The sequence below is a fragment of the Apteryx mantelli genome, chromosome 6 (genome assembly GCF_036417845.1).
Source record: "Apteryx mantelli isolate bAptMan1 chromosome 6, bAptMan1.hap1, whole genome shotgun sequence".
Taxonomy (NCBI): Eukaryota; Metazoa; Chordata; class Aves; order Apterygiformes; family Apterygidae; genus Apteryx; species Apteryx mantelli.
This window is the reverse complement of record NC_089983.1, coordinates 43,296,297-43,315,685: the sequence shown is the minus strand read 5'-3', so window position 1 is coordinate 43,315,685 and position 19,389 is coordinate 43,296,297. Positions and strand designations below refer to the sequence as shown.

Here is a 19,389-nt window from a genome sequence, read left to right as displayed (position 1 = left end):
TTAGAAAAGAGGGTAGATGTTTTTGTAATCATGAAACAGCTCACAGTGTGGTCACTCACCGTATTCAGGAAGGGTAACTGTAAACAGGATCTAGGTTGCCCATGCGTAGCTACATTATCCCGGAAGGCGAGATCCAGCGCCTTCAACATACAGTTAGGTGGGAAAGTTTTACTACAGTCTTTTAATTATGGGTAATGCCTATTAAAATATCTTTGTCTGGAAGTACCAATGTTTGGGGATGGCTCGTTCCCATTGTACATTCAATAATGCCTTACAGATGATATGGCATAGGGGTTAATAGTGACATGAAGCAACTTATTAAAACTGAAAATCACAGCAGTGGCATTTCTAATTAAAAATGTCTGTGTGTGTGTGGAGGGGGGAGTTCTATATTTATCTTTTTAGTGTTTGTCAGAAATTATCAGCTTTCAATTTTTTACCAAAAGACATCCTTTTCTTCAGAAAGAAACACCTTTTTTTGACCAGTCGTATTTAGGTACAGGTACAGTAGATGCAGAGTTTAAAATGCACAGTCTATTCAAAATATGTACTACTTTTTATTTCTGAAAACAATTTCAAAAATAAATATGCCCCACTGTGTTATACATATTATAAAACTTTACACTTCTAGGTAGTTAGCATATGTTGTTTCTATGTTAAAAAGGGTTTCTAGCACTTATGTATCTTTTTAAGACCATGTAACCATCTATGCTAGATCTGAGAAAAGAAGGTAGATCTTCTGCTTCACAGGTGTGTGTTTTCAGCTCTGAATCTGTTGTGAAATCTTGGTCTCATTGGAGGCAATAATAGGGATATCAGATGTCTGAGTTCCCCAAGCATGTTATTTTCTGCAAAAACTATAGTATTAAATTCCCCTGCAACTAAACTACTTGTGTGTAATGTCTTGTTTACTATAACTTTGCTGACAGTTTAGACAAGCAAGTAGCTGTCTACTGTTACTTCTATATGAGAATGTAACATAAGGTGTAGAAAATAAATTTGCAAGGAGAGAAAACATCTTCTGTTTTAATTTCCTGGAAGCAACTTCTTCAAATGGTTTGTTGTTTGACTTTGCTGTCTTAAAAAATCCTATTACATCAAGATGGAAGAATAAGACACAGGTAATGAGCATTATTCTTACTTGTATTTCTGCCTGAATTTAGAAATACTGTAAAAGCATAATTCTGAAACAATTGTTTGTGCATGAGTTAATCTCTACATGTAAAGATTCAAGGTTGTAAAACCGAACTCTGAAAAATGTCGAGCCGTTATCTGGGAATCCTGATGGAAATCTCTTTTAAGTCTCTCATGTAAGTGTAAAGAACTCATATACCCTCACAGAAGGCCAACGGTTTACAGTGTCAGACTACAGATGGTACGTAGTTCTGTTATTCATTTCCTTGAGCTACCACTATGTCTCTTTTTTCCATGGCTGACACTATCAACAAACATTCCCAACCTGTACATTGCAAAAACAGAACTGTTGTTCTTCTTCAAAGGTATTTGTGAGTATGTCTGTATTGCCATAGCAGTAAATGTCTAGTAAAAAGGACTTTATCCATGGCATGCATTCTGCAAGTCCATTTTGGGCCCCTCAAGGGCCATGAAGATGATTAAGGGACGGCAGCATCTGACATAAGAGGGTGTGCTGAGAGAGCTGGGAGTGCCCAGCCTGGAGAAGAGAAGGCTGAGGGGGATCTATCAGTGTGCACAAAAACCTGCTGGAGGGAGTAAAGGAGCATGTTATTGCTCTTTTTGGAAAGACTCCACAGGTCACTTGCCTGCCTGGTGTCCGCCATATGAAATCACCGCAGGGACAGATGAGCTACATGGTAGCAGCTGAGTTGGTCATGGTGCAGGTGGTTTGCACGGCTTCATGTTTTCTCCCTGCTATGTCCTGAAGTTCACTTAAAGCCTGGTACCTCAGTCTGCGTCTGTGCAAAATCCCTGCCCAAACTCTAAATAATACAAAATTCTGCTTGCATTTTCATATTCTTATATGTTTGTTCTTAATGTGGTGTATTTTGTTTGTCTGTATAACACTTCAAATAAGACCAAAATAAAAGGAAAATTGCTAATTTGGTGTTTCTGGTTTGCACAATATTTAACAGAATGCTTTTACATTTTGCAATAATCATGTGTTTATGTAAAATATAATAACTGCAATAAAATATTTCTGTTCTGTTTAGTAAAATTTCAAGTCAATCAATTGTATTTTAATAGATGTGGTTCTGTAAAACAAGAACAAACAATGGCATATATTAACTGCCTAAAACTTCATATAGGTTATTTCTGATTTCCCAAATATAACTGTGTAGAAAAAATCTTATTTAATATGCTTATTACTCTAAACAGTACAGGGTTCCTTAGAAATACTGAATGTTACATTAAATTTATAAACAAATTACACATATTTCAACAACCAGAAGTTAAAATATCAAATGATTGTAATAATAATTTAGCATAAGCTTTAAGGTGTTTTGGTTTTATAAATGTAGAGTAATTAAAAAAAAATTAACAAACAGAGGTACTAAGATGCTCACAGAAGGATACACTTGTGGATAAGATCCCATTTTTGATGTTATGATAAAACAGACATATTCCAGGTAGCCTTATTAATTCAACAGACATACGTATTATTAGAGTCAGCACTGAATTGTTTTCTATCTTATCACAGAAAAATCGGCAGAAATGCATGTGTTAAAATTTTCTATGATTGTGTAAAAAGATTGAAAATTATTATGTTTATAAATATTCTGTATGTGAATTAATAAATTAAACTATACCCACTTTAAGTGAGAAATGAAAGTTTGCTACTAATGCACTAATAGGCTGACTCTGCCTTGGTTATTGATAGCTGATTGTATCACATTCAGACAGATGGCTGGCACAGGTCACAGAATCCAGCAGCAATGAAAAGGCAATAATACAGTGACTAGTTATGTTTTAGAATGTGTGTGATTTTAAAACACCTATAATATTTACCTTCGTAAAAATCTGGAAATAATATATTGCCATGCATGTACTTATAAATTTATAATAGAATAGCTGAAGGTGAAACAGACAAAGATGAACATTTAATTCAGATCTAGATTGTCAGTAATACATTAAAAACACAATTATTTGCCAAATGTAAAGTGTTGGCTTTCTGGTCCAAGAGTAAGGATGATATCAGCAAAATAATACTGACAGTTTTCATGTCTTGTTTCTACACAGTATGTGCTGAGTTTTTAGCAACATAGGAAAGATTGTGTCCAGGCTTGTTTGCTTCTATGTATTTACAGGATGGGGCACTGGATGTTAAGCTAAATTGTATCATTTCAATCAAGTACTTAATAAATGTTGCTGTTGTCTTACTTATGATCCTGAAAAAATGAAATATAAATATTGATTTGTGCACATTAATTGGAAATTAATTAATGAAACATTTTTTGCAGGTTTTGGGACCTTAACACGTTGAGGAACAGTATGTCTGACAACAAACAAAACAAGAACAGAGGCAAAGAAGGTAGTCTAACCAAAGTTTATACATATAAGGTGTAATGTAGGGGATCTGAAGAAGAGAAAGGATAATGCTCGCTTGAAATCTGGTCACCTATCAAATCAAACAACCACAAAGAAACTTTGAAAACACACTCAGGGTTAATTTCCACCTTTGAGTAGCCATGAGATTTAGTTTGATTTTAATAACTTTCCTATTTTTACACACTGTACTTTTTTAAAGTTTCTGCAAATATTTTTCTTATATTTCTGTTCTACTAAAGTAGGGACTACAACTAGAATTTCTTAAAATGTTCTTTGCTTTTATATTATACTGAATTAATGCACTTAAATATCTACAAATAGTTTAGATTTATGCATGCACGTCTAAAAGTTATAACAGAAAATACGTATATGCATCTTACGTGTGTGAGATGATCATAACATTTTTGTGATAGCTACATCATGTATATCTTTATTATCATATTTTAATAGCTGAAAATAAGTGCATTTGCCTTCTACTGGTCAGTGAATTAAATTGCTTTTATGGTAGTAATAATAATGTACTATTGCAGGTTGTAGAATTTTTGTTGCTCTTCAAAATGCAGATAAAATAATGAAAGAAATGCATCAATCATACAAAGCTCTGGAAAAGAACAAGTAAGTAGAATTAATATTTAATTTGCAGTTGGGCATCCAAAAATGGATGCAAAGCAGGAACTAGTCTGCATGTAGGAAAAGATTTCCTTAGTGCCCTATGTTATATACAGCTATATAGTTTGTATGGTGTTTCTTCCATCGCAGCATTAATTACTGGTCATTGCTGGAAACAGGATATTGCACTAGATGAACAAATTATTTGGTACAATATGAAAAATCTTGTGGTATATGCCTCATGTTTTACACTACATTTGACTTAATTGAAAACCAACAATTGTCTTGGAAACACCTTTAGGATAAATTTAGACTATATTTTTCTACCTCTTTTCAATCAGATTTTTTATCTTTTTGTATTTTTGGATTTTTCATTCTTCAGAAACCAGGTAGCAGAAGTAGACATCTGGCCCACACAGCAGCTATTCTTTCAGGTGGTCCATAGAATATTTTATAAATAACAAAGGGGCATCTCATATTCACAGTTCTTCTAACAGATTTTCCTCATTGTTCATAAAAACCATTTGCTGGAAACAATAATTCTTTGTCAAGAAGGGGAAGGTGGGCAATGTGTTTTCCAATTCCTATTGTTATTTTGTCTAGTGTTCTTTGTCATTAATTTTCACTTGTAGTCAATCCCTGGCAATGCAGTCAGATGCTGCCAGAGCGCCCTAACTTATCAAACGGATTAAGAGAAAAAATATAATCCAGCATTTTTGGATTTTACAGACCTGTTGTTCACATTATTCCCCAGTCACAGGACTGTTTAAATTGAGTAGGTTCCTTGCACTTGTTTTCACACTGTTTTTTTTTTTTTTTTTTTTTTTGCCTTTTAGTCAAGTAACGCCAATGTCCACACTGTGGCCAGAAAAACAAGTGACATGTTTACCAAATAAAAAGAAGTTAGCATTGCAGATGAGACAGCACACCTTACCTTTCTTCATGAAGAAAGAAGAGAACATAAGACGTGGCTTTGACTTCAGCTTTCTGCTACAGGCCTCATGCCCAGAATACAGCATTTCAAAATCGCTTATGGATTTAGACGCATTTCAGACAATAGAAGCACAAATACAACAAAGTAAGTTCAATTCTAAAAGTCACAACTTTTAAATAAAGTTATGTATTGCTGTAAAGTGAGGTGGCAAAGCCTCAGAAGTTATTTTTCTTTAAAATTTAAATTATCTTTATGTCTAATTTCTTCACATACAGTAGGCTTCAACCACATTGACCCTCTTCTTTATCTATGAGTGTGTGTATTTGGGGAATGAATGACACAGAGCATAAAAAGGGACTTCACCATTCCTGTTACCCAGTATGGTGAAACTCTGGGCCCACAAAATGTATAATAAAGTTCTCAGTGATTGGAGTGGGACAAGAATGACATCTCTTTCACTTTTTTCCTCATACTGGCAAAATTAGTTAGCCACGTGTGGAAGTTAGGAAACTTCTGAAATTAAGAAGAAATTAATTCCCCAAATGATTAGAATCAAAGTATTTTTAAATTTCCACATTTTACTGTGTTCTATAAAATATTTAATTATAAAATTCAGTATCACACTCGAATTTCAACTTATGACTTTTCTCTGCATAGCAGTTTTGTAGCCTAATCCCACAACCACCCATCAGATAGACTCTTAGTCCTCAGAACCCTACTTTTTGAAATTAAATTATGAATGAAAATTGTAGTCTGTTTAAGTATACCAATCTAACATTTCATTTGTTTTGATTTTTAAGGGTTAAATATAACAGTGCTAAAAGCCAGGAATAAGAGAACTGAGGTAAGATGGTATTATGTGTAAAACTGAACACTAAATTAAAAGTATTATATGCCTTCAAAACTTTTAAAATAGCAATGCAGAAGAACTACAGATAGCTTCCTCTGCTTGCTTTTCAGCTTTGCAGATGAACATCAGGTATTTTTACATATATATATATATATATATATATGTATGTATATCAGCAAATCTTCGTATGTATATCAACAAATTTGTCAGTTAGGTGTTACATCAAGGATTCTTGGAAGTAGGGAGTTGATAATTTAAAAAGTTACAGAGCTTTTAAGGTGTAAGTATGTAAACTATTTTCAGGTGTGCACATCCTGTATGTTAGGTGTCTAGTTTAGCTGCTGTAAAAAAAAATAAAAATCTTGTATTGAGTGGTAATTGAAAATTGAAGCCAAATAGAATATGAAAAACAATTGATATTAGATGTTTGCTGAAACTTACTGTGTTAGCAAGTAAAAAATAAGGTCTTGTAAATTATTAAACATATTTCACATGAAATTTTGCAATAAGTATAAATAGGATTCCTGACAAACAGTTTTTGTAGTTACTTCTGTACTTTCAATGATACTAGCAATTTTACATGACTCACTGCTCACACCCAGTCAGCCCTAAAACTTAGAAAAGATCAAACATACTGTACTTCGAAAAAGGAGAATCTGGTCTTTATAGAAACTAATTAACCGTCATTAGTACAAAGGACTTGTCTTACTGAATCATCTGTGTACTGTAGCAGACCTGTTACAGAACACAACAGTGTTCACAGGAAAAAAGCAAGGAACTTAGAAATAATATTGTGAGTTCTGATAAAGATCATAAAAGGGCTATGGAGAAAAAAACATTTCAAATTGAGGGTAATGTTTAAGAAAAATCATTTATTTGACCTCATTATGATTTAATACAGCTTTATTTCACGTGTTAGGATCTGCTGATTTCTAGAGGCATATCATTTGGGATAAACTGAGCATTCAGATTAAAGCCATGCAGACTAGACAAAGCTGTCTGAACTGTAAATTTCAAAACAGCACTCACTGCACTTCCTGGCCCATTCAGACCTCAGTTTGCCCTGGAATGCAAACAAAAATTTCCTGCAGATTGCAAACTGATTTTGAATATAGATGTGCAAATGAGTACTCAAAACATATGACTGTGTAACTATTTTATTGTATTCTTTTGCATGTAAATATACAGTATATTCTTCTGGCTTATATGATTTCCTATAAATTAAGAATAAAAATAATTTTGAGAAAATTATTTTTACCCTAGTCATCTGAATAATCACAACAAAGTACTCAAATTCTCAAGTCTTCTGTTTCAAAAATATATGGTGCCTTTCAACTAATGGGAAGGGAAGGGAAGGAAGAAGGGAGCAATAAAAAAATACATCCTAAACACAACAGACTTCTCAGTTAATGCCATATAAAAACTTTCCTTTAGATAACTTTCCATTTAACTTCATTGACAAAGTGTAGTGAAGATTGTGCTAGCTTCCAACAAATGACTCCTTGAGCAGGATCTGTGACCCACCTAGCATGGCTGATGGAATTTTATAAGACTACACTGGACTTATTGAGAAGCTATATGTTCAGATTTATAATAATATCTTTTAAAACCTAGAAATAATCTAAAATAATTTCTCAATGGATTAATTGGCATTCTGTTATAGTATTATAATTTTTGCTTTTTAAAAATGGCTTGCATGAGATTTAATTTAATTGGGAATATAATTTACTAGTGTCAGGACACTCTTGGAGGTGATTTTAAACATCAACGTAAGAATGGCTCTCTCATTCAGTGAAAGTGCACAGCAAGAAAGAAATTTTTTAGTACATGAAATAACTGACCAGCCTTTGAATTCCTATAGCAAACATGCAGAAATCATATAACAAAGTCATAACTATTAAGGGATGAGATGTATGACAAATGTATGAGTGTACAAAGCTTATTATTTTTGCATCATAAGTAGTGACATGTGCTTCATAGCAAGAACCCCACTTTCCCTGCTACTGAATACTTAGAATTAATTGTGGATGTAAGAAAAATCACATCTTTTTTTTGGGGCGTTGCTATTGCACTTCACAGTGGGTTAATTATGGGAAAGTATCAAAGAATAGTTGTTTTTTGTTTTTTTATCCTACTTGGTTCTTAGGTGTTAGATTTTTATATGTATATGCTGTGTAGCAAGTTATTAATATTTTCACAGAAATTACAGTTTCATCTGCCACCATTGACTTTTCAACCTGTAAGGACAATTCAGCTTGCTCCTCTAGAAGATAATGTCAACAAAAGCATCAACAACAGAAATATTTTGAATATTATGAATTCTATTCCTCTGCCTATAAAACCAACTGCTAAATTTTATCAGTATCAATTAGACAGTCTATTGCACGCTCAAAAGTCATCAGACTTGACTGTGGTTAGTATTTCTGATAAATTTACTCCAAGAAAAGACCTTTATTCCTTCAGCATGGGTAACTGTTGTGAGTATCCTCAAGACAAGAAAGAAGAAAATGAAAACAATTTAAAATGTAAGGAAGCTGATGTAGCTACTAATACTGAAAAGAATGACCTGATGAAATACCAGCTTTCAATTACTTGTAAGAATGTCAATATTATGACACAAGACAGGTTTGGTGATGATAGTTATCCCTACTTGACCTCAGGTGACACTCAGATAAACTGTGGAATATTTACAGCCCTATGTCCTGTTTCAAACAATGCAGACACCTTAAGAGCCAGAAATAATGAAAAACTCGTGGAGAATTCCCTTAGAACTGGTGTAGAAGGAGATGCTACAGGGATGCTACTGGATTCCAGGCCAGATGAAGATCCTGAGAGTACGAACTTTGTGCTTGACAATCATGATTTGGATTTTTCCTGTACAAATGAAGTGATGGAAGCTTGCCATGTCTTAGAAGATCATTCTGTAACTGAAATAATTCCCAGAGTAGAAGTGCAAGATCCTTCTGGAAAGCAAACAGAAAATAGCGTTTGTCTCTTAGAATTTGAAATAGAAAAGGAAGCAATATCAGAAGTAACTGCAAAAGACCAAAGTAAACTTGTACCTCTTGTCCATGTTACACTCTTTGAACAAGAACCAGCACGGGAACTACACATTGCTAAACAACCTACCAGAAAAAAGAGTGTCATCCGAAGCCTGCCTCCTCATGCTAGTCAGAGCTTCAACATTCTTGCTCGTCAAGAAAATGACAAAAGTAAAATAAAGATAAATAGAAATAAATGTTCATCCAAGTCTAAAACGAGGAGCAACATATCTGAAGACTTAGTTGTTTCTGATGAGAGTTCCACAAAACGTAACACACACAAGATGAGTGCCAAGAGTCAGATTTTCCCATCTTTAGAACTGCCACACATGAAATCTGAGACTTCTCTAAAGTGTCAAAAAAAGATGCCTCAAGTAGACAAATACCATTTTGCTCAGAGTGCTCAGAAGACTAAAAAGCAAGGTTTTCCCTGCAGTTGCAAAAATGCAGTTATTTTAAAGAAATCTGCCACTCCTCTCTCTCTACCACGTGCCCAGTCTGCTTCAGGTTTCATAGATCTGAAATACAGTGACATGTTCAGGAAAATAAATTCAAATGACAAAGGCCCAGGAATTTATGAAATGTTTGGAACTCCTGTCTATTCCCACATGCGTGAACTTGATCAACATGAGAACAGATTTTATAGGGATGTTTGTTCTGCTCCACCTGGGAGATGCACTGCTAATACCTGCAAATCTACCTGCAATAAAGGAAGAGAAAGCAGCCGAGTAAGAAATACTCAAAAGAGAATGTATTCTAAGCCAAAGAAGACCATTCCTGACACTAAACGAAAGCAGAAAGGCTTAACTCCAAAAGACCAAAGTACGGAGTTGAGTGATAGCAACATGGAGCAAGATAGTGTGATAATTTCTAGTCCAGATTGTCCAATAAAGACTTCAGAGAGCATAACATTGTTTCATGAAGACAAAGACCATCAGCTTCCATTTTTAGAGGAGTTTTCACAATCAACTGAGCAAAATAGAAAATTTTCAAATTCAAACTTATCAACTATTAAGGAAGTCTCTTTGGAGCAGTCTTTAGACTTTCAGGATGTATCCAGCAGTCAGGTATTTGCTACCTGCAATCAGAATCTTCCTCAATTCCCTGATAAAGACTCAGAATGTGTTGCTCTAAATAGCAATTTATTAACAACAGACCAGAACTTATGTGTACCCCAGTGCATAGTGGATATGGACAGCTTCAGAGGCCTGGAATCAAAGCAGACCTCCTGCAAGACTATAAATAAATGTGAAGCTTTGCCCTTTTCAGATAGACCAGAGTGTCAATCCCCTGCAAAAGCATTAAATCAAAGTTGGGCGCACACACCTCAAAATAGTAATTTGCCAAATGAATTGGCTCAGCCTTCAGTGATTCAGACAACAAATGCTACAAGCCCCATTTTCCAGACAAGTCAAAACATTCTGTCCTGGGCAGATAATAAGGACCTGACTGATGACTTGCTTTGTTGTCTGGCAGCAGAATTGCTAGTGCTTGAAGAAAAAGACATCATCCCTTCAAGAAAAAAAAATACAGGTCCGAAAGTTCAAAATACACATCCTAAAGAAGAAAGAAGCATGGTGAATGGAGATGGCGAGACTGTAAACTGTGCTCTAGAGAAGGTAATTCCTTGTACCTTGCTAGTTCCTTTGAGTGCTGCTACAGCACAGGTTTGGATGATGAGTCTTAATATTAATGAAGAAAATAGCAGTCAATTAGGTAATGGTAGTAAGTAGTATGTGCTCATTAATGATCAAGTCTCTTTTTTCCTGGCCCAGCTGCCCACTGAGTATCCCTGGAGGATATCCATGTCAGAGACCACCTGTCAGGACACCAGCCAGACTGTACTCGGGCATGACAGGAATAGCTGTCATGGCTAACGTGAGCCATCAAGATAAACTGAAAAAAATGAGGTGAATAAAAGGAAGGGGCTATTTCAGCCCAAGAGCACATATAAAAAAGGCTTTTGCCTTTGGACCAAGGCAAAAGCATTTGAGGTCTTGACCCCTAAGAAATATGAAAAGAAACAACAAATGGCTCTTGGGTATCCAGTATCTATATGGGCAGCTTCCTTGAGTCTCTGAGACCCACCAGATACTGTTCTAGACATGACTCCAAGTATTGGCTTATCAGACATACTATTTAGTTTATGTTAATTAAAATGTTATGCTTAAATTAAAACTGCTTAGATGAAAGATGCTGGTCCAAAATCAGAAGGCTTTTAGATTCTGCTACCCAGCTCACTCAGCACCCACTAGGTTGCTTATCTACCAGTACTGCTTCTCCTTGACCCCTTTAGCTTTTTGTCTATTTAAATGACAAATCTATAAGGAAATTTCTTTCACTACATGTAGATACACTTCCTTATGCTTCTGCTGACAATGATGCAGGCTATATCTCCATTCTCACTAGTGTTTGATAGCTAGATGGAGAAATTGTTGTCCTTTTTTCTCTTCCTGTAAGGTAATCTCCAAATTGTTTTCATCAGGCTTGGGTTAAATAATTTTATCTAGAGCAATGCTATAGTCACAGTCACCCTTCAGCTTAGCAAACTGTAGCTTCGTGGCAAAAAATAGCAGGAAGCAGGTGTATATCCTACTCTTCTAAGTGTTCTTTTCACCTGACTTCATTTTAATGGCAAAAAGATGCCATGCTATAATGCTCTGGTTATACACTATTGTGATAAACACTTGAAACTATTTACATAGTTTTACATAGTATAGCCATCATATCAGTGAGCTGGGCAATGGGCCTATATAAAAACCTATAGAAGAGTCATGCCAGAAGAAAAATTATTTCTTATAAAAAATGTAATGGCCATATGAAACCTTTATCTTCCTCCCTGCCTCCTCCCCACACTGACCGTCATCTTTCAAGCAGAGTTACAGTGAAGCCTTTTTGGTGTCAAATGAAGAAAGTGATCTGCTAAACTTTGAAGAATCTACTAAATTATCTGAAAGCAGTTTGACTAACAAGGAGCCTATCATGTGGACGAGAGGTGAGGTGCTTGGAAAAGGAGCCTATGGCACGGTAAGTTGAAATCTGAATATGTTTTGAGACACATTGGTCATCTTTGAGCTACATCTTACCTTGTAACTGACTGTTGTCCTATTAGACAAATAATATTTTGGATTATACAAATGAGTCCTAAACAAATGCAAAGATACTTAAAAAAAAAAGTAAATATATTTTATAGTTCATGTTTCATTTTAATAAATGCTAGTTTCATTGCAGGTGTACTGTGGTCTGACAAGCCAGGGTCAATTAATAGCTGTGAAACAGGTTGTTTTGGATACCTCAGATCAACTGACTACAGAAAAGGAGTATCAGAAGTTGCAAGAGGAAGTTGATCTTTTGAAGACATTGAAGCATATCAACATTGTAACTTATTTAGGAACTTGTCTGGAAGACAACATTGTAAGCATTTTCATGGAGTTTGTTCCTGGTGGCTCAATTTCTAGTATTATTAATCGTTTTGGTCCATTGCCAGAAACTGTCCTTTGTAAATATACAAAACAAATTCTACAAGGGGTTGCATACTTGCATGACAACTGTGTGGTACATAGAGATATCAAAGGCAATAATGTTATGCTCATGCCAAATGGTATAGTGAAGCTAATTGACTTTGGCTGTGCCAAGCGTTTAGCTTGGGCAAGCCTCAACGGCACGCACAGTGAGATGCTTAAGTCTGTGCACGGGACTCCGTACTGGATGGCACCAGAAGTTATTAATGAGTCTGGATATGGAAGAAAATCAGACATCTGGAGTGTGGGCTGCACCGTATTTGAGATGGCAATGGGAAAACCGCCGCTGGCTTCCATGGATAGGATAGCAGCCATGTTCTATATTGGGACCCACAGAGGACTGATGCCTTCCCTACCTGATCGATTCTCCAGAACTGCAGTGGATTTTGTGCATGCGTGTCTAACCAGGTATGTAGATTTTTAACTGAAAAAGGAAAGGAAAAAATCAGATAGTTTGAATGGTGGAGACTACTGATGGAAGCTTAAGTTACCTCCTATATGGTACATTTGGCTATGTAGGACAAGTGTATTGCAAACGTTTAGGTTTTTTAACATTTCAGGAAAGCTTCAAAATAATAGTGTGCATATAATAGTTTTACCATCTATGATGGTATTGAACAAAAGTCACAAATTCTGTTTTCCTAGGCCTTATATTCAGCACATAACTTGCCCTATAATTTTCAGGCAGCCACATGGCACCACTGAGTTTTAGACAAAATGCTGGATTAACTTCAGTGAAAAGTCTTGCAGATCAGCTCTCTTGTTGGTTGGATCTAGCCTACATTTAGCATGTTGTTTTGTTGTTTTCAGGACAGTATTCTAACAGAAAGAATTTTCACATAATGCTTTTTTTTCTGCAGGAGAAAATTTCTTGCCACTGCCAGTACAGGAAATACATAGTTTTTTGAAACAGAAAATTCTGTATATTTTAAAAGCTAGCATTCACCCATCGTGAGAATTATTTTTAAGGTGTTTATTTTGTTTTAAATGTTGACTTTGTCCCAGACTTTTAAATGTACTATAGATCTCAAGAGCTAAGCTCCTGACCTCCACAGGTATTCTACTGAAATTAATAGCAGCCTTTTTCCTAGAGACACTTGGACACTAGAGAGGTGTGTGTCATTTAGTGGGTGAAACACTGGCCTTGGAGGCCAGAAACCTGAAGTCTCATGCCTGTTGGAGTACTGTGAAATACCTAACAATATCCAGAAAAATCGCTGACTCTAAATATAGACATAATATGTATTTCAGTACAGAGAGAATAGTGTTTAAAAGGTAAAATGAATTGTTAGGTAGCAGGAAGCATACAGATATAAAGCATTTTTAGTAAAGCATTTATCCTTTAAAAAAGCAGAATGCACATATGGTGGCAAAGTTTTAATATATGATCTCACCATGTCCTAAGATAAATGCCTCCTTCATCTCATCTTTCCCGCTAGTTTATTATTTAAGAAATTGGTGTCCTTTATGTTCTTCCTGTCTCCATTTCCTCCAAACTGGTGGTTGAAAACACCCAAACTCCTTGGTTCTAGCATTACTGTAATTCCAAATGATCTTCTTAACGAGAATTTGGTTGATTGGAAATGACAGAACAGCCTCAGCTATATTAAAGAAGAAAAAGGTTTTGACTGACACCAGATCAAACAGATAGTTGTCACCCTCCTTAAAGACATATTTGGTGCACCCAAAATAGCCACATTAGCAGAATTATCCAAGTTTTAAGAAGAATTTAGAGGAACAAAGAAAAATTTCTGTAATAAACTATTTTACTTCTATAATTCATAAGTGCCAACAGTCTCTTCCTATAAATACTGCTAAAAAAAAAAAAAAAAGCTAAGCTTGCATTTAGATTTTATGAACACTTACATCACAGGCATGCATGTTCATGTACTGATTTTTCAAACCCTTAATGCAGAGATCAACATGAACGCCCTTCTGCTCTGCAGTTGCTGGAACATCCCTTTGTGAAAGGAAGACAGTGAATTTTTCAAAACTCTTGCCAAATGAGTATATATCTTCCATATAAAGCATGTTTCCACTTTGCAAAAAGATCAGATGGAACTGGACTTAAAAGTGACAGCATAACTGACCAGAGATCAATTGTGCATGAGATGTCTATTATTAGACAGCAATATGATTAAACTAACTTTATTTTCAACATATATGCTCATTGGAGTGGGCATTCATTCACCATATGCTCTTTAGAAACTTAAGTATGCTTTCAGAAAAGAACACAGGACCATATGTAAAAAAAAGAAAAGAAAAACTATCACCAGTCCATGAAAAAGAAGGTAAATTGGGAATGCCAGTTTCCTTGCTATCAGCAAGAAAGCATTGCAGGTGCCAAAAGCCCTGTGCGCGAAGCACGGTCAACTAAAGCAGGTTGCTCAGGGCTGTGTCCAGTTGGGTTTTGAGCATCTCCAGGGATGGAGACTCCACAGCCTCTCTGGGCAACCTGTTGCTCTGCTCAGTCCCTCTAACAGTAAAACAGGCTTTTTTTCGTGCACTTAAATGGAACTTGTTATATTTAAATTTGTGCTCATTGCCTCTTGTCCTGTCACTGGGCGCCACTGAGAAGAGTCTGGCTGCTGCTTTTTCACTCCCTCCCATCAGGTTTTTGCACACATCGATGATTAACCCCCCCATGCCCCGAGCCATCTCTTCTCCAGGCTGAACAGCCCCAACTCGCAGCCTCTCCTCCTATGTCAGGTGCTTCAGTCCCTTAATCACCTTCATGGCTCTTCACTGGCCTCGCTGTTTGAATCACTAAATGGTCTGCTGCCATTTTGAATATCCTTGACCTGAACAGAACAGTGAATTTGAACTGTTTTGAAAAACACTTGACTTAGCACTGTAATTAGGTGATGTATATTAGTCATGACCTGCACTGGGAAAAATAAATTTTACAGTTAGTATAGCTAGCTACTACTAACTCCATGAAATTAAATAAAACTTGAAGAACACCTGATATTATATTCAATAAAACAAAGATTTAGGTGGAAAGAAGTATTTAGACTGTCCTCTTTCTGATGAGGTTTATTCCTCAATACATTTTATATTCATGACTTCAGGAGAGTGAGACATTGTAGAAACCATCAAAACACTGTGAACCTTATGCCTTTGCGAGCGCCTAGGTTCCAGGAATGAGTGCAGTAAAACTCAGCCCTGTAACTGCTGAGGGCTGAGACCTCACCGGTTCCAGACCCTGACTTCAGTGCCAGCAGAAATATAAAAAAGTGGTGTTCTACGAAATGGAAAGAAGGAATGCAGCAAAAAGTTTGAATTCCTCTTTCCCCATGGAGTTAAACATTTTAATTACTTAAATCACTTCCAAGTTTTATTCCAGTAGTCTGACTTTAGAAAGTTGTTTGGTCTAAACTTAAAAAAAAGTGAGGAGAAAGCAGTACTTCTAGCAAAATTCTTTATTAATATTTTCTATAGGTATAATACCGCATGATAACAATGAGAGAACATTATGCCAGTACAAGAGAAATCCTAACACCACAGTCATTTTCACAGTTCAAACAGTTGTCAGTTCCATTTTGAAGATACTGGTTGATCCTCTTGCCAAAAATCCATGGGAACTTGAACATCTTCATGTTAAAGTAACTTGCAGAATAAAGGTAGGAGCCCTGACATATGATCTGAAGTGGGATGTACATAATTCCATGATATATATTAATTCTTCTTGGATTGTGTCTCCAAAGAAGCTGCAAAGTAAATATGACCTTTTAATTAGCATGAAATGATACTGAGATGACAATCATAAATGGGGGGAAAGAATGGGAATGCTCTAGGATGTGCAGCTAATGAAGTGAAAACTCCAAATTTAAGTTATAAAAAACCTACACCTTATGCATTTGTGTCTTTATAAGCAAAACTAGCATTTTTGTTGGTAAAGTCTGATAATTCTCCAATATTAAAATTATTAGTTAATTAGAATTTAAAGGTAACGTTCCTTCTAGCTAAGAACACTAAAATTAGTCTCCATCTGAAAAGGTTTATAACACATTAACCTGAGCATGTATTGAAATCTGAAAGTACATTTTTGCTCTTGTTTAACCAGATTTCAGACTTACAGAATGAGGATATTGTTTAAAGCCAGCTCTTACAACAAAGTTTTTTTTGCTTTAAACACATTGGAGATTAGGGGAGGTGTAGTTGCATCCCAGCCCTGTCCTGGGCACAGCTAGAGAAAGAAATATGTTGATTTAGTGTGCCTTGGGTCTCTAGACTGCGTCCAAGTTAGTAGAATATACTATAATAAAGTCTAACTTTGCATAGTTCTTACTTAAAGAGAGCATAGATTTTCACATCAAAATTCAGGTAATTTAGATGTCTTTAATAAGGTATCAAATTTAATAAGGGAAAAAGTGAGAAACCTCTTTAAAAAAAGTTCTTTTCAGTGAAAAGCAGTACAGTTAAGGGAAAAGGGACATACTTGCTTATGTATGTATAGTAAGGCTTGCCCTGCTATAAATATTGTTTTAAAAAAGGGCACAGCCTTCCTTCATTTCTAAAAAAATACTGGCCAGGAGCAAAAGAGAAGGGAAGAACCCATTATAAAGGCTGCAGGCTGTGACTACGTTACTGTAATACAAGGTTTCCTCAAGATTTGGGGGTTAAAGTCAAGAATGTGAAAGTATGTGTCCTTTTATCTTTGTAGTGGATACCTAGTGTTTCTTTTATGCAGTAAATTTTAAAGCTCCGAGCTATTGTTCAAATCTCAGGAAAAGTCAGGTTTCTTTGGCATGCCAACTCAACTGTTTTTACTGGTCTTGAAACTGCAAACAGCTGTACTAAATAAAAATGTTCATCTTAGAATATATGTATCAGCCTTTCTTCTCAAGGAAGTAAACATCAAGCCCAGAAAACCCACAATTTTTTGAGATGATTCAGGTTCAAAAATAGTGCCAAGTTGCACAGCTCCTCCACAGAGTTGAGCAGGAACTGGCATCATTTATAGAAACCTCCTGTCAAAACTCTGGTTCCTACACGTAAGTAAAAACCCCAGTGACACTACAGAGAGGGCCAGGGAGGGCTCTGAGGAGGGGTTTCTACGTGCGCCAGGCAGCGCACCCCTCTTCCCATACTTCCTGCCACGGTTTGGGAGCAGTCTTGGAGACATTCCCACAGCCTTGCAACATCTTCAGAAAGTCACTTTTACAGCTATTGTCAAAGAACACAACATCTTTGAACAGGGTGTAGTTAAAAGTGCAGGAATATAAAGGAACTTAAATATAAGGGGTGGGGGAAAAAGTTGATTTGGGTAAGGACCACCGTCATTCCTTGGAACAAGGTGAGAGGACTCATGCTAGTATCACTTTTTTTTTTTTAAGTAAAGATGTAACCAGTTAATTATTTAAGAGAAAGGATGAATTAGCTAGTTCTTTTGGCATAACTTAAGGCTTTTAACACATTTACTTTTAGAACTCATTATGGGAACATGCATTTACATCCCAGTTAAAAAAAAAATTATTTGGGAATTATTTGCTTGCTCCATATCCTTTATGCCAAGCAAAGATAAGGAACTTTTCCCTTAGGGTCTTTCAAATATCTTTGTCAGGCCCGTGACATCCATCCCTTTCACCCGCCCCCACTTGCCCCCCCCCAAACCAACCTTCCAAGCCCTGTCAGACACCACACAAGGACACGAGAGCGTACAGGCTCTCCACCCTGCGGCGGGGCGAGGGACGGATTGCTAGAACGCACATGTTCCCAAACCTGATCCATCACGTAAAGGAGGCAAAGGAAACAAATTATACCTAATTTTTAAGCAATCCAACATTTGTTTCACTTGATGAAAACCAGCAGGGTTTCGCCAATAACTGAAAGGGGATCTTCATGTTTACAGATAAAATTGGAAAATTAAACATAGGAAATGGGATAATTTCTGCAAAACAGGTGAGGTAGGGATTTTTATTGAAAATACTTTTTTTTTTTTTTTTTTTACAAGTCCTTAGAAATAAATGTTTCTAATCTCACACAAAGGGCTGTACCTCAAAAATTCAACTACACTAATATGAAACATTTATATTTACAGTTAGCCAAAAGGATATACAGAACTGCCATTTTATGCATATACCGAAGTACTAGATCACAGTGACATTACTTCAGCACTTTCACCATTAGGAACAGAATTAAGGTTCAACATATAAAAGAATCTCACTATTCTACAAACCTCTTATCTCACAAAAAGGGAAAAATTTTATTAGTGTGGTAGCAAGGTCTCTACGTAAGCTTAATTTTACAAATTATGTAATGCATGTATTCAAGTTTATAGCAAAAGAAAACTAATCAGTGATTCAAAGTGATAAACAGAGTAATATTGTTGTCTATTAGCCTTTTATTGCATTTATTCATTCATTCACTTGTGAAGCTGATGCTGATCCCATTAATTTTCATTCAAACACTTCAACCAGGCTGCAATTCACACCATTCACTAATTTGCAGTGGGTTTCCATTAGGGAAAATTAGTGGTATTTTGTTGCATATCCTCTCCCTCCCTCTTGCCCCCCACTATCACCACATTAGTGTCAGACACAGCAATGACATGAATACAGTTTCACATATTTACAATTACATTGAAAACCAAAAACAATGGGTTTTATGGACATCCTTTACAGATAAACCAAAAATCACGGTTTGGATCTCAATGTAGCATAGTAACATTTTCTCCACAAATTTTCACAATTTCCTAGAATCAAAATAGGAGAAATATCTTTTGAAACAGCACCATAAGATGAAGACCTATGCTCTTTTCCAATTTAATATTAGACAGGCACTAGTTACCATCCAGACATTTTAACTCCAAGTTATGACAGCAATTGCTATATTTACAGTACAATATATTGCTTATCCAGAGTGGCTGTATAAGATGCATTTCATGGCACAACCATTTAAACAGAC

General features: G+C 35.9%; 2 protein-coding genes across 2 annotated transcripts in view; one reads left to right on the top strand and one right to left on the bottom strand.

The window, feature by feature from the left end:
* Positions 1–1,257: 1,257 nt before the first annotated feature.
* MAP3K19 (mitogen-activated protein kinase kinase kinase 19) lies at positions 1,258–14,462 on the top strand. The gene is made up of 9 exons (XM_013959689.2): positions 1,258–1,310; positions 3,438–3,508; positions 4,056–4,140; positions 4,971–5,212; positions 5,869–5,912; positions 8,128–10,578; positions 11,834–11,986; positions 12,191–12,888; positions 14,396–14,462. The coding sequence occupies exons 1-9, from the start codon at positions 1,258–1,260 to the stop codon at positions 14,460–14,462; spliced, it is 3,864 nt and encodes a 1,287-aa protein (XP_013815143.2).
* Positions 14,463–15,884: 1,422 nt separating this feature from the next.
* The window catches only part of CCNT2 (cyclin T2), a 28,956-nt gene continuing 25,451 nt past the window's right edge, over positions 15,885–19,389 (bottom strand). Inside the window, exon 10 of the mRNA XM_067299364.1 lies at positions 15,885–16,190. Within this exon, the coding sequence (XP_067155465.1) occupies positions 16,159–16,190 (32 nt within the window). The 3' untranslated portion in view covers positions 15,885–16,158. The remainder of the gene's footprint in view (positions 16,191–19,389) is intronic.